At 40.9% G+C, this 15,883-nt stretch overlaps 1 protein-coding gene across 2 annotated transcripts in view; it reads right to left on the bottom strand.

The window, feature by feature from the left end:
• The window catches only part of LOC109882805 (inhibitor of apoptosis protein), a 102,247-nt gene that overhangs the window by 71,724 nt on the left and 14,640 nt on the right, over positions 1-15,883 (bottom strand). For both annotated transcript variants that reach the window (XM_031807621.1, XM_031807622.1), the window contains exon 3: positions 9,359-9,473. In XM_031807621.1, coding sequence (XP_031663481.1) covers positions 9,359-9,473 — 115 coding nt within the window. The remainder of the gene's footprint in view (positions 1-9,358; positions 9,474-15,883) is intronic.

Here is a 15,883-nt window from a genome sequence, read left to right as displayed (position 1 = left end):
ATCTGCTAACCATGTGTATGTGACCATTAACATCTGCTAACCATGTGACCATTAACATCTGCTAACCATGTGACCATTAACATATGCTAACCATGTGACCATTAACATCTGCTAACCATGTGACCATTAACATCTGCTAACCATGTGACCATTAACATCTGCTAACCATGTGACCATTAACATCTGCTAACCATGTGTATGTGACCATTAACATCTGCTAACCATGTGACCATTAACATCTGCTAACCATGTGTATGTGACCATTAACATCTGCTAACCATGTGACCATTAACATCTGCTAACCATGTGACCATTAACATCTGCTAACCATGTGACCATTAACATCTGCTAACCATGTGACCATTAACATCTGCTAACCATGTGTATGTGACCATTAACATCTGCTAACCATGTGTATGTGACCATTAACATCTGCTAACCTTGTGACCATTAACATCTGCTAACCATGTGTATGTGACCATTAACATCTGCTAACCATGTGTATGTGACCATTAACATCTGCTAACCTTGTGACCATTAACATCTGCTAACCATGTGTATGTGACCATTAACATCTGCTAACCATGTGTATGTGACCAATAACATCTGCTAACCATGTGTATGTGACCATTAACATCTGCTAACCATGTGTATGTGACCATTAACATCTGCTAACCATGTGTATGTGACCATTAACGTCTGCTAACCATGTGTATGTGACCATTAACATCTGATAACCATGTGTATGTGACCATTAACATCTGCTAACCATGTGTGTGTGACCATTAACATCTGCTAACCATGTGTATGTGACCATTAACATCTGCTAACCATGTGTATGTGACCATTAACATCTGCTAACCTTGTGTATGTGACCATTAACATCTGCTAACCATGTGTATGTGACCATTAACATCTGCTAACCATGAGACCATTAACATCTGCTAACCATGTGTATGTGACCATTAACATCTGCTAACCATGTGTATGTGATCATTAACATCTGCTAACCATGTGACCATTAACATCTGCTAACCATGTGTATGGGACCATTAACATCTGCTAACCATGTGACCATTAACATCTGCTAACCATGTGACCATTAACATCTGCTAACCATGTGTATGCGACCATTAACATCTGCTAACCTTGTGTATGTGACCAATAACATCTGCTAACCATGTGTATGTGACCATTAACATCTGCTAACCATGTGACCATTAACATCTGCTAACCATGTGTATGTGACCATTAACATCTGCTAACCATGTGTATGTGACCATTAACATCTGCTAACCTTGTGTATGTGACCATTAACATCTGCTAACCATGTGTATGTGACCATTAACATCTGCTAACCATGTGTATGTGACCATTAACATCTGCTAACCATGTGACCATTAACATCTGCTAACCATGTGACCATTAACATCTGCTAACCTTGTGTGTGTGACCATTAACATCTGCTAACCATGTGTATGTGACCATTAACATCTGCTAACCTTGTGTATGTGACCATTAACATCTGCTAGCCATGTGTATGTGACCATTAACATCTGCTAACCATGTGTATGTGACCATTAACATCTGCTAACCATGTGTATGTGACCATTAACATCTGCTAACCATGTGTATGTGACCATTAACATCTGCTAACCATGTGTATGTGACCATTAACATCTGCTAACCATGTGTATGTGACCATTAACATCTGCGAACCTTGTGTATGTGACCAATAACATCTGCTAACCATGTGTATGTGACCATTAACATCTGCTAACCACGTGTGTGTGACCATTAACATCTGCTAACCATGTGACCATTAACATCTGCTAACCATGTGACCATTAACATCTGCTAACCATGTGTATGTGACCATTAACATCTGCTAACCATGTGACCATTAACATCTGCTAACCATGTGTATGTGACCAATAACATCTGCTAACCATGTGTATGTGACCATTAACATCTGCTAACCATGTGTATGTGACCAATAACATCTGCTAACCATGTGTATGTGACCATTAACATCTGCTAACCATGTGTATGTGACCATTAACATCTGCTAACCATGTGACCATTAACATCTGCTAACCGTGTGACCATTAACATCTGCTAACCATGTGACCATTAACATCTGCTAACCATGTGACCATTAACATCTGCTAACCATGTGACCATTAACATCTGCTAACCATGTGACCATTAACATCTGCTAACCATGTGACCATTAACATCTGCTAACCATGTGACCATTAACATCTGCTAACCATGTGACCATTAACATCTGCTAACCATGTGACCATTAACCATTACATGCTAACCATGTGACCATTAACATCTGCTAACCATGTGACCATTAACATCTGCTAACCATGTGACCATTAACATCTGCTAACCATGTGTATGTGACCATTAACATCTGCTAACCATGTGTATGTGACCATTAACATCTGCTAACCTTGTGACCATTAACATCTGCTAACCATGTGTATGTGACCATTAACATCTGCTAACCATGTGTATGTGACCATTAACATCTGCTAACCTTGTGACCATTAACATCTGCTAACCATGTGTATGTGACCATTAACATCTGCTAACCATGTGTATGTGACCAATAACATCTGCTAACCATGTGTATGTGACCATTAACATCTGCTAACCATGTGTATGTGACCATTAACATCTGCTAACCATGTGTATGTGACCATTAACGTCTGCTAACCATGTGTATGTGACCATTAACATCTGATAACCATGTGTATGTGACCATTAACATCTGCTAACCATGTGTGTGTGACCATTAACATCTGCTAACCATGTGTATGTGACCATTAACATCTGCTAACCATGTGTATGTGACCATTAACATCTGCTAACCTTGTGTATGTGACCATTAACATCTGCTAACCATGTGTATGTGACCATTAACATCTGCTAACCATGAGACCATTAACATCTGCTAACCATGTGTATGTGACCATTAACATCTGCTAACCATGTGTATGTGATCATTAACATCTGCTAACCATGCGACCATTAACATCTGCTAACCATGTGTATGGGACCATTAACATCTGCTAACCATGTGACCATTAACATCTGCTAACCATGTGACCATTAACATCTGCTAACCATGTGTATGTGACCATTAACATCTGCTAACCTTGTGTATGTGACCAATAACATCTGCTAACCATGTGTATGTGACCATTAACATCTGCTAACCATGTGACCATTAACATCTGCTAACCATGTGTATGTGACCATTAACATCTGCTAACCATGTGTATGTGACCATTAACATCTGCTAACCTTGTGTATGTGACCATTAACATCTGCTAACCATGTGTATGTGACCATTAACATCTGCTAACCATGTGTATGTGACCATTAACATCTGCTAACCATGTGACCATTAACATCTGCTAACCATGTGACCATTAACATCTGCTAACCTTGTGTATGTGACCATTAACATCTGCTAACCATGTGTATGTGACCATTAACATCTGCTAACCTTGTGTATGTGACCATTAACATCTGCTAGCCATGTGTATGTGACCATTAACATCTGCTAACCATGTGTATGTGACCATTAACATCTGCTAACCATGTGTATGTGGCCATTAACATCTGCTAACCATGTGTATGTGACCATTAACATCTGCTAACCATGTGTATGTGACCATTAACATCTGCTAACCATGTGTATGTGACCATTAACATCTGCGAACCTTGTGTATGTGACCATTAACATCTGCTAACCATGTGTATGTGACCATTAACATCTGCTAACCACGTGTGTGTGACCATTAACATCTGCTAACCATGTGACCATTAACATCTGCTAACCATGTGACCATTAACATCTGCTAACCATGTGTATGTGACCATTAACATCTGCTAACCATGTGACCATTAACATCTGCTAACCATGTGTATGTGACCAATAACATCTGCTAACCATGTGTATGTGACCATTAACATCTGCTAACCATGTGTATGTGACCAATAACATCTGCTAACCATGTGTATGTGACCATTAACATCTGCTAACCATGTGTATGTGACCATTAACATCTGCTAACCATGTGTATGTGACCAATAACATCTGCTAACCATGTGTATGTGACCATTAACATCTGCTAACCATGTGTATGTGACCATTAACATCTGCTAACCATGTGTATGTGACCATTAACATCTGCTAACCATGTGTATGTGACCATTAACATCTGCTAACCATGTGTATGTGACCATTAACATCTGCTAACCATGTGTATGTGACCATTAACATCTGCTAACCATGTGTATGTGACCATTAACATCTGCTAACCACGTGTATGTGACCATTAACATCTGCTAACCATGTGTATGTGACCATTAACATCTGCTAACCATGTGACCATTAACATCTGCTAACCATGTGACCATTAACATCTGCTAACCATGTGACCATTAACATCTGCTAACCATGTGACCATTAACATCTGCTAACCATGTGACCATTAACATCTGCTAACCATGTGACCATTAACATCTGCTAACCATGTGACCATTAACATCTGCTAACCATGTGACCATTAACATCTGCTAACCATGTGACCATTAACATCTGCTAACCATGTGACCATTAACATCTGCTAACCATGTGACCATTAACATCTGCTAACCGTGTGACCATTAACATCTGCTAACCATGTGACCATTAACATCTGCTAACCATGTGTATGTGACCATTAACATCTGCTAACCATGTGTATGTGACCATTAACATCTGCTAACCTTGTGACCATTAACATCTGCTAACCATGTGTATGTGACCATTAACATCTGCTAACCATGTGTATGTGACCATTAACATCTGCTAACCTTGTGACCATTAACATCTGCTAACCATGTGTATGTGACCATTAACATCTGCTAACCATGTGTATGTGACCAATAACATCTGCTAACCATGTGTATGTGACCATTAACATCTGCTAACCATGTGTATGTGACCATTAACATCTGCTAACCATGTGTATGTGACCATTAACATCTGCTAACCATGTGTATGTGACCATTAACATCTGCTAACCATGTGTGTGTGACCATTAACATCTGCTAACCATGTTTATGTGACCATTAACATCTGCTAACCATGTGTATGTGACCATTAACATCTGCTAACCTTGTGTATGTGACCATTAACATCTGCTAACCATGTGTATGTGACCATTAACATCTGCTAACCATGTGTATGTGACCATTAACATCTGCTAACCATGTGACCATTAACATCTGCTAACCATGTGTATGTGACCAATAACATCTGCTAACCATGTGTATGTGACCATTAACATCTGCTAACCATGTGTATGTGACCATTAACATCTGCTAACCATGTGTATGTGACCATTAACATCTGCTAACCATGTGTATGTGACCAATAACATCTGCTAACCATGTGTATGTGACCAATAACATCTGCTAACCATGTGTATGTGACCATTAACATCTGCTAACCATGTGTATGTGACCATTAACATCTGCTAACCATGTGTATGTGACCATTAACATCTGCTAACCATGTGTATGTGACCATTAACATCTGCTAACCATGTGTATGTGACCATTAACATCTGCTAACCATGTGTATGTGACCATTAACATCTGCTAACCATGTGTATGTGACCATTAACATCTGCTAACCATGTGTATGTGACCATTAACATCTGCTAACCATGTGACCAATAACATCTGCTAACCGTGTGACCATTAACATCTGCTAACCATGTGACCAATAACATCTGCTAACCGTGTGACCACTAACATCTGCTAACCATGTGTATGTGACCATTAACATCTGCTAACCATGTGTATGTGACCATTAACATCTGCTAACCATGTGTATGTGACCATTAACATCTGCTAACCATGTGTATGTGACCATTAACATCTGCTAACCATGTGTATGTGACCATTAACATCTGCTAACCATGTGACCATTAACATCTGCTAACCATGTGTATGTGACCATTAACATCTGCTAACCATGTGACCATTAACATCTGCTAACCATGTGACCATTAACATCTGCTGGCCATGTGTATGTGACCATTAACATCTGCTAACCATGTGTATGTGACCATTAACATCTGCTAACCATGTGTATGTGACCATTAACATCTGCTAACCATGTGACCAATAACATCTGCTAACCATGTGTATGTGACCATTAACATCTGCTAACCATGTGTATGTGACCATTAACATCTGCTAACCTTGTGTATGTGACCATTAACATCTGCTAACCATGTGTATGTGACCATTAACATCTGCTAACCATGTGACCAATAACATCTGCTAACCATGTGTATGTGACCATTAACATCTGCTAACCATGTGTATGTGACCATTAACATCTGCTAACCATGTGTATGTGACCATTAACATCTGCTAACCATGTGACCATTAACATCTGCTAACCATGTGTATGTGACCATTAACATCTGCTAACCATGTGTATGTGACCATTAACATCTGCTAACCATGTGTATGTGACCATTAACATCTGCTAACCATGTGTATGTGACAAATACATTTGATTTGATTTGTATTCGGCGCATGTGACTAATAACATTAGATTTTTCAACGCAGCCTTAAAATGCGTGGACAGAGGCCAAGAGCCAAGATGATTTGGATGGACTCCGTCATTCCTGTAGAGTATCTTCTGTTTCCAGAAGGTGTCAAAGTCATCAATAAAAGTGACTCCAGCAGAGCTACAGTCTTTTAGCCAGATGTGTAATGCCAGTAGCCTGCTGAAATGTTCACACCTGAACGGCGATGGTACTGGACCTGAAATGACTGGCCATTGTTTGGAGTATTTTAATGCTAAAATCAGTTCCTTAAAATCCATTTTCCAGATGTTCCGAGCTAGCCCTCCTGATGTCGTTTGACCCCACATGGACTACGACAGTGTCAGCTCCCGGCATCTGTGGTAGAACAGTCTGAAACAGCCTTGTTATGTCCTGTACTCGTGCTCCTGTGTAGAACAGTCAGAAGCAGCCTTGTTATGTCCTGTACTCGTGCTCATGGGTAGAACAGGGTTTTTGCCTTGGAGACCGAGATGTTTCTCACCATAGAGCTGCCTATGATGACAGCTGGTTAAGCGACAGGTCTCTCAGGCAGCCTCACGGTCTGATGAGGGTGGGATCTCCGAGAATCTGAACCCAAGGTAGAAGCCACCGGAGAGGGACAGAACAGAGGACGAAGATGAAGACGCAGGTACCTCCGGATCAGATCTTGAATGAGAAGCCCCCAGGGCGGCAAAGCCGTTTCTGGTCTGTGTCAGGTCCGGGCTCAACATCTCCAAGGACACCCCTGTTGCCAGAGGACACTTTCTTCGACTTCCACTGCGAGTGACGCATCTCCATGGCTGGTTGGTTGGGTCGAGGACAGCGCCGTTCTCCAGGGAAGGGGAAGAACCCGTCGGGGATGGAACCCTGCTCAGCACCGGCCAGTCAGCTGTGGAGAGCCAACACGCTGGCGACACTTCCAGACCAGAGTGGAATCCGGCTACTGGGGTGGAAGAAAAAGTAGGCGGGCGTGGACTCCCCAGTAGCTAGTGTAGGTTTGCTACATGCTTGCTAAGAGTAGCCACTTCACCACCCTGTAGTCCTCCGCAAGCAAGCAGTTGCTACATTGAAAGTCAGCGCGGTCCACATTGTCCTGGAACCAAGCAAACAGCTCCTGCAGTGCTGGAAACGTTCGATAGCGATCTGCATTTTAGACCGCCGAGCCAAATAGGCTAGCTGGGCTTCCATGTGCAGAATCTGGCAGGATCCCGGGACAGACAGCAGCGCTCACAGCAACTAAGCCCAACAGGGCTGCAGGATCCCGGGACAGACAGCAGCGCTCACAGCAATTAAGCCCAACAGAGCTGCAGGATCCCGGGACAGACTGCAGCGCTCACAGCAACTAAGCCCAACAGAGCTGCAGGATCCCGGGACAGACAGCAGCGCTCACAGCAACTAAGCCCAACAGAGCTGCAGGATCCCGGGACAGACAGCAGCGCTCACAGCAACTAAGCCCAACAGAGCTGCAGGATCCCGGGACAGACAGCAGCGCTCACAGCAACTAAGCCCAACAGAGACGCAGGATCCCGGGACAGACAGCAGCGCTCACAGCAACTAAGCCCAACAGAGACGCAGGATCCAACAAAAAAGTATATAAAAACACTGTCAGCTTTATGAAACAATAAACCACGGTCTCTCGTTCAGCTTTCAGCGTTTCAACAGCGTTCAACAACATTCAGTGTAGTTAGATGCTAGCAAACCTGCCAATATGCCAACCAAATTAAAAACTACCAGTTGCTAAAAACTGCTGGTTGAAGTACGTGGGAGGATTTGACAGCATAGCGCCACTTACGTCATGACTGCAACAGTAGGGACCAGAGAAATGTTCATCACAATATTAGCATTATGTCATCAGATGTCTCTGCAAAATCAAAGCCAGCTAATTATCTAAGCTAGCTAAGTTTTTCTTAATTGAACCTATTTCAACACCAGTATAGAACCTACCTTTTAAATAAAAAAAAAACATGTAATTTTCCATTTGTTTAAATTGTTCTTAAAACTACATTGTTGGTTAAGGTCTTGTAAGTAAGCATTTCACTATGAGGTCTACACCTGTTGTATTCAGTGCATGTGACAAATACAATTTGATGTGAAACACTGCACCCTGTCTCCAACCCCAGTATAGAACCATCACCCACCTGAAACACTGCACCCTGTCTCCAACCCCAGTATAGAACCATCACCCACCTGAAACACTGCAACCTGTCTCCAACACCAGTATAGAACCATCACCCACCTGAAACACTGCACCCTGTCTCCAACCCCAGTATAGAACCATCACCCACCTGAAACACTGCACCCTGTCTCCAACCCTAGTATTGAACCATCACCCACCGGAAACACTGCACCCTGTCTCCAACCCCAGTATAGAACCATCACCCACCTGAAACACTGCACCCTGTTTCCAACACCAGTATAGAGTCATCACCTACCTGAAACACTGCACCCTGTCTCCAACACCAGTATAGAGTCATCACCTACCTGAAACACTGCACCCTGTCTCCAACACCAGTATAGAGTCATCACCTACCTGAAACACTGCACCCTGTCTCCAACACCAGTATAGAACCATCACCTACCTGAAACACTGCACCCTGTCTCCAACACCAGTATAGAATCATCATCTACCTGAAACACTGCACCCTGTCTCCAACACCAGTATAGAATCATCATCTACCTGAAACACTGTACCCTGTCTCCAACACCAGTATAGAATCATCACCTACCTGAAACACTGCACCCTGTCTCCAACACCAGTATAGAACCACCCTGCCCTCGCCAGACTGCGCTCCGTTACCCCCAATGACGGAAACCGGGCGAAGGTGGAGATACGGAACAGTTCTGAGGGGAAAAAACATTACCATTGTAAAGTTATTAATAACAACATTATCACTATTGCACTTTGTAACAATACTTTGAGAGCAAAATGCTTTAAATGTGTACACTACTTTGAGGTAGTGTGTGTAAAGTGTTTGTATCAGTCAAAAGTTTGGACACCTACTCATTCAAGGGTTTTTCTTTTCTTTTTTTTTCTATTATTGTATAATAATAGTGAAGACATCAAACTATGAAATAACACATATGGAATCATGTAGCAACCAAAAAAAAAGTGTTAAACAAATCAAAATAGATTTTAGATTCTTCAAAGTAGCCACCCTTTGCCTTGATAACAGGTTTGCCCACTCTTGACATTGTCAACCAGCTTCACCTGGAATACATTTCCAACAGTCTTGAAGGAGTTCCCACATATGCTGAACACTTGTTGGATGCTTTTCCTTCACTCTGCGGGCCAACTCATCCCAAACAATCTCAATTGGGATGAGGTCGGGGGATTGTGGCGGCCAGGTCATCTGACGCAACACTCCATCACTCTCCTTCTTGATCAAATAGCCCTTACAAAGCCCGGAGGTGTGTTGCCCTTTGATTTCCCTGTTGAAAAGCAAATGATTGTCCCACTAAGTCCAAACCAGATGGGATGGCGTATTGCTGCAGAATGCTTTGGTAGCCATGCTGGTTAAGTGTGCATTGAATTCTAAAATAAATCACAGTGTCACCAGCAAAGCAACCCCACACCATCACACCTCCTCCTCCATGCTTCACAGTGAGAACCACACATGCGGAGATCATCCGTTCACCTACTCTGCGTCTCACAAAAGACACGGCGGTTGGAACCAATCAAGTTTCTTATTATTATTTGTGTCCTTCAGTAGTGGTTTCTTTGGAGCATTTCGACCATGAAGGCCTAAGGTGGAGTTAACTCCAATGATCTTATCCTCTGCCCGTTCCTGTGGTGGTCCTCATGAGAGCCAATTTCATCATAGCACATGATGGTTTTTGGAACTTCACTTGAAGAAACATTCAAAGTTCTTGACATTTTGCATATTGACTGATCTTCAAGTCTTAAAGTAATGATGGACTGTTGTTTCATTGCTTATCTGAGCAGTTCTTGCCATAATATGGACTTTGTATTTTACCAAATGAGGCTATCTTCTGTATAACACCCCTACCTTGCCACAACACAACCGATTGGCTGAAGAAGGAACGACATTCCACAAAGGTTCTTTCAACTTGGCACACTTGTTAATTGAAATCCATTCCATCTACCTCATGAAGCTGGTTGAGAGAATGCCAAGAGTGTGAAAAGTTGTCATCAAGGCAAAGGGTGGCTACATTGAAAAATCTCAAATAAATAAATAAATAAATAAATATTTTTTTTTATAGACAAGGGATCGGGATACTTTCCGAATGCACTGTATAATTGGGGCGGCAGGGTAGCCTAGTGGTTAGAGCGTTGGACTAGTAATCGGAAGGTTGCAAGTTCAAACCCCCGAGCTGACAAGGTACAAATCTGTCCCTGAACAGGCAGTTAACCCACTGTTCCTAGGCCGTCATTGAAAATAAGAATTTGTTCTTAACTGACTTGCCTAGTTAAATAAAGGTAAAAAATATATATAATAATAATAATAATGTGTATGAGGTGTAAAGTGTGTGTGTGTATATCAAATGCGTATCAGGTGTAAAGTGTGTGTCTGTGTATATAATGCGTATCAGGTGTAAAGTGTGTGTGTGTGTGTGTGTGTGTGTATATAATGCGTATCAGGTGTAAAGTGTGTGTGTGTATATAATGCGTATCAGGTGTAAAGTGTGTGTGTGTATATAATGCGTATCAGGTGTAAAGTGTGTGTGTGTGTATAATGCGTATCAGGTGTAAAGTGTGTGTGTGTGTACATAATGCGTATCAGGTATAAAGTGTGTGTGTATATATAATGCGTATCAGGTGTAAAGTGTGTGTGTGTATATAATGCGTATCAGGTGTAAAGTGTGTGTGTGTATATAATGCGTATCAGGTGTAAAGTGTGTGTGTGTATATAATGCGTGTAAAGTGTGTGTGTGTGTGTATATAATGCGTATCAGGTGTAAAGTGTGTGTGTGTGTGTGTATATAATGCGTATCAGGTGTAGTGTGTGTGTGTGTATATAATGCGTATCAGGTGTAAAGTGTGTGTGTGTGTATATAATGCGTGTAAAGTGTGTGTGTGTGTATATAATGCGTGTAAAGTGTGTGTGTGTGTGTGTATATAATGCATATCAGGTATAAAGTGTGTGTGTATATATAATGCGTATCAGGTGTAAAGTGTGTGTGTGTGTGTATATAATGCGTATCAGGTGTAAAGTGTGTGTATATAATGCGTATCAGGTGTAAAGTGTGTGTGTGTGTGTATATAATGCGTATCAGGTGTAAAGTGTGTGTATATAATGCGTATCAGGTGTAAAGTGTGTGTATATAATGTGTATCGGGTGTAAAGTGTGTGTGTATATAATGCGTATCAGGTGTAAAGTGTGTGTATATAATGAGTATCAGGTGTAAAGTGTGTGTGTGTGTGTGTATATAATGCGTATCAGGTGTAAAGTGTGTGTGTGTGTGTGTGTGTGTGTGTGTGTGTGTGTATATAATGCGTATCAGGTGTAAAGTGTGTGTGTGTGTGTATATAATGCGTATCAGGTGTAAAGTGTGTGTGTGTGTATATAATGCGTATCAGGTGTAAAGTGTGTGTATATAATGCGTATCAGGTGTAAAGTGTGTGTGTGTGCGTATATAATGCGTATCAGGTGTAAAGTGTGTGTGGTGTGCGTGTATATAATGCGTATCAGGTGTAAAGTGTGTGTGTGTGTATATAATGCGTATCAGGTGTAAAGTGTGTGTGTGTGTATATAATGCGTATCAGGTGTAAAGTGTGTGTGTGTGTATATAATGCGTATCAGGTGTAAAGTGTGTGTGTGTGTATATAATGCGTATCAGGTGTAAAGTGTGTGTGTGTGTATATAATGCGTATCAGGTGTAAAGTGTGTGTGTGTGTATATAATGCGTATCAGGTGTAAAGTGTGTGTGTGTATATAATGCGTATCAGGTGTAAAGTGTGTGTGTGTGTATATAATGCGTATCAGGTGTAAAGTGTGTGTGTGTGTGTATATAATGCGTATCAGGTGTAAAGTGTGTGTATATAATGCGTATCAGGTGTAAAGTGTGTGTATATAATGTGTATCGGGTGTAAAGTGTGTGTGTATATAATGCGTATCAGGTGTAAAGTGTGTGTATATAATGAGTATCAGGTGTAAAGTGTGTGTGTGTGTGTGTATATAATGCGTATCAGGTGTAAAGTGTGTGTGTGTGTGTGTGTGTGTGTGTGTGTGTGTATATAATGCGTATCAGGTGTAAAGTGTGTGTGTGTGTGTGTATATAATGCGTATCAGGTGTAAAGTGTGTGTGTGTGTGTATAATGCGTATCAGGTGTAAAGTGTGTGTATATAATGCGTATCAGGTGTAAAGTGTGTGTGTGTGCGTATATAATGCGTATCAGGTGTAAAGTGTGTGTGTGTGCGTGTATATAATGCGTATCAGGTGTAAAGTGTGTGTGTGTGTATATAATGCGTATCAGGTGTAAAGTGTGTGTGTGTGTATATAATGCGTATCAGGTGTAAAGTGTGTGTGTGTGTATATAATGCGTATCAGGTGTAAAGTGTGTGTGTGTGTATATGATGCGTATCAGGTGTAAAGTGTGTGTGTGTGTATATAATGCGTATCAGGTGTAAAGTGTGTGTGTGTGTATATAATGCGTATCAGGTGTAAAGTGTGTGTGTGTGTATATAATGCGTATCAGGTGTAAAGTGTGTGTGTGTATATAATGCGTATCAGGTGTAAAGTGTGTGTGTGTGTATATAATGCGTATCAGGTGTAAAGTGTGTGTGTGTGTGTATATAATGCGTATCAGGTGTAAAGTGTGTGTGTGTGTATATAATGTGTATCAGGTGTAAAGTGTGTGTGTGTGTGTATATAATGCGTATCAGGTGTAAAGTGTGTGTGTGTGTGTATATAATGCGTATCAGGTGTAAAGTGTGTGTGTGTGTGTGTACATAATGCGTATCAGGTGTGAAGTGTGTGTGTGTACATAATGCGTATCAGGTATAAAGTGTGTGTGTGTATATATAATGCGTATCAGGTGTAAAGTGTGTGTGTGTGTGTGTGTGTATATAATGCGTATCAGGTGTAAAGTGTGTGTATATAATGCGTATCAGGTGTAAAGTGTGTGTGTGTGTGTGTATATAATACGTATCAGGTGTAAAGTGTGTGTGTGTGTATATAATGCGTATCAGGTGTAAAGTGTGTGTATATAATGTGTATCGGGTGTAAAGTGTGTGTGTGTATATAATGCGTATCAGGTGTAAAGTGTGTGTGTGTATATAATGCGTATCAGGTGTAAAGTGTGTGTGTGTATATAATGCGTATCAGGTGTAAAGTGTGTGTGTGTGTGTATATAATGCGTATCAGGTGTAAAGTGTGTGTGTGTGTGTATATAATGCGTATCAGGTGTAAAGTGTGTGTATATAATGCGTATCAGGTGTAAAGTGTGTGTGTGTGTGTATATAATGCGTATCAGGTGTAAAGTGTGTGTGTGTGTATATAATGCGTATCAGGTGTAAAGTGTGTGTATATAATGTGTATCAGGTGTAAAGTGTGTGTATATAATGTGTATCGGGTGTAAAGTGTGTGTGTGTGTGTATATAATGCGTATCAGGTGTAAAGTGTGTGTATATAATGCGTATCAGGTGTAAAGTGTGTGTGTGTGTGTATATAATGCGTATCAGGTGTAAAGTGTGTGTGTGTGTGTGTATATAATGCGTATCAGGTGTAAAGTGTGTGTGTGGGCGTGTATATAATGCGTATCAGGTGTAAAGTGTGTGTGTGTGTGTATATAATGCGTATCAGGTGTAAAGTGTGTGTGTGTGTGTATATAATGCGTATCAGGTGTAAAGTGTGTGTGTGTGTATATAATGCGTATCAGGTGTAAAGTGTGTGTGTGTGTGTGTATATAATGCGTATCAGGTGTAAAGTGTGTGTGTGTGCGTGTATATAATGCGTATCAGGTGTAAAGTGTGTGTGTGTGCGTGTATATAATGCGTATCAGGTGTAAAGTGTGTGTGTGTGTGCGTGTATATAATGCGTATCAGGTGTAAAGTGTGTGTGTGTGTATATAATGCGTATCAGGTGTAAAGTGTGTGTGTGTGTGTATATAATGCGTATCAGGTGTAAAGTGTGTGTGTGTGTATATAATGCGTATCAGGTGTAAAGTGTGTGTGTGTGTGTGTATAATGCGTATCAGGTGTAAAGTGTGTGTGTGTGTGTGTGTGTGTATATAATGCGTATCAGGTGTAAAGTGTGTGTGTGTATATAATGCGTATCAGGTGTAAAGTGTGTGTGTGTGTATATAATGCGTATCAGGTGTAAAGTGTGTGTGTGTGTATATAATGCATATCAGGTGTAAAGTGTGTGTGTGTGTGTATATAATGCGTATCAGGTGTAAAGTGTGTGTGTGTACATAATGCGTATCAGGTGTGAAGTGTGTGTGTGTACATAATGCGTATCAGGTATAAAGTGTGTGTGTGTATATATAATGCGTATCAGGTGTAAAGTGTGTGTGTGTGTGTGTATATAATGCGTATCAGGTGTAAAGTGTGTGTATATAATGCGTATCAGGTGTAAAGTGTGTGTGTGTGTATATAATACGTATCAGGTGTAAAGTGTGTGTGTGTGTATATAATGCGTATCAGGTGTAAAGTGTGTGTATATAATGTGTATCGGGTGTAAAGTGTGTGTGTGTGTGTATATAATGCGTATCAGGTGTAAAGTGTGTGTATATAATGCGTATCAGGTGTAAAGTGTGTGTGTGTATATAATGCGTATCAGGTGTAAAGTGTGTGTGTGTATATAATGCGTATCAGGTGTAAAGTGTGTGTGTGTGTGTATATAATGCGTATCAGGTGTAAAGTGTGTGTGTGTGTGTATATAATGCGTATCAGGTGTAAAGTGTGTGTGTGTGTATATAATGAGTATCAGGTGTAAAGTGTGTGTGTGTGTATATAATGCGTATCAGGTATAAAGTGTGTGTGTGTGTGCGTGTATATAATGCGTATCAGGTGTAAAGTGTGTGTGTGTGTGTATATAATGCGTATCAGGTGTAAAGTGTGTGTATATAATGCGTATCAGGTGTAAAGTGTGTGTGTGTGTGTGTGTGTGTGTATATAATGCGTATCAGGTGTAAAGTGTGTGTGTGTGTGTATATAATGCGTATCAGGTGTAAAGTGTGTGTGTGTACATAATGCGTATCAGGTGTAAAGTGTGTGTGTGTGTGTATATAATGCGTATCAGGTGTAAAGTGTGTGTGTGTGTGTGTGTATATAATGCGTATCAGGTGT

The sequence above is a fragment of the Oncorhynchus kisutch genome, linkage group LG28, assembly GCF_002021735.2.
Source record: "Oncorhynchus kisutch isolate 150728-3 linkage group LG28, Okis_V2, whole genome shotgun sequence".
In the NCBI taxonomy this organism is placed as follows: Eukaryota; Metazoa; Chordata; class Actinopteri; order Salmoniformes; family Salmonidae; genus Oncorhynchus; species Oncorhynchus kisutch.
This window is presented reverse-complemented; position numbering and strand designations above follow the sequence as displayed.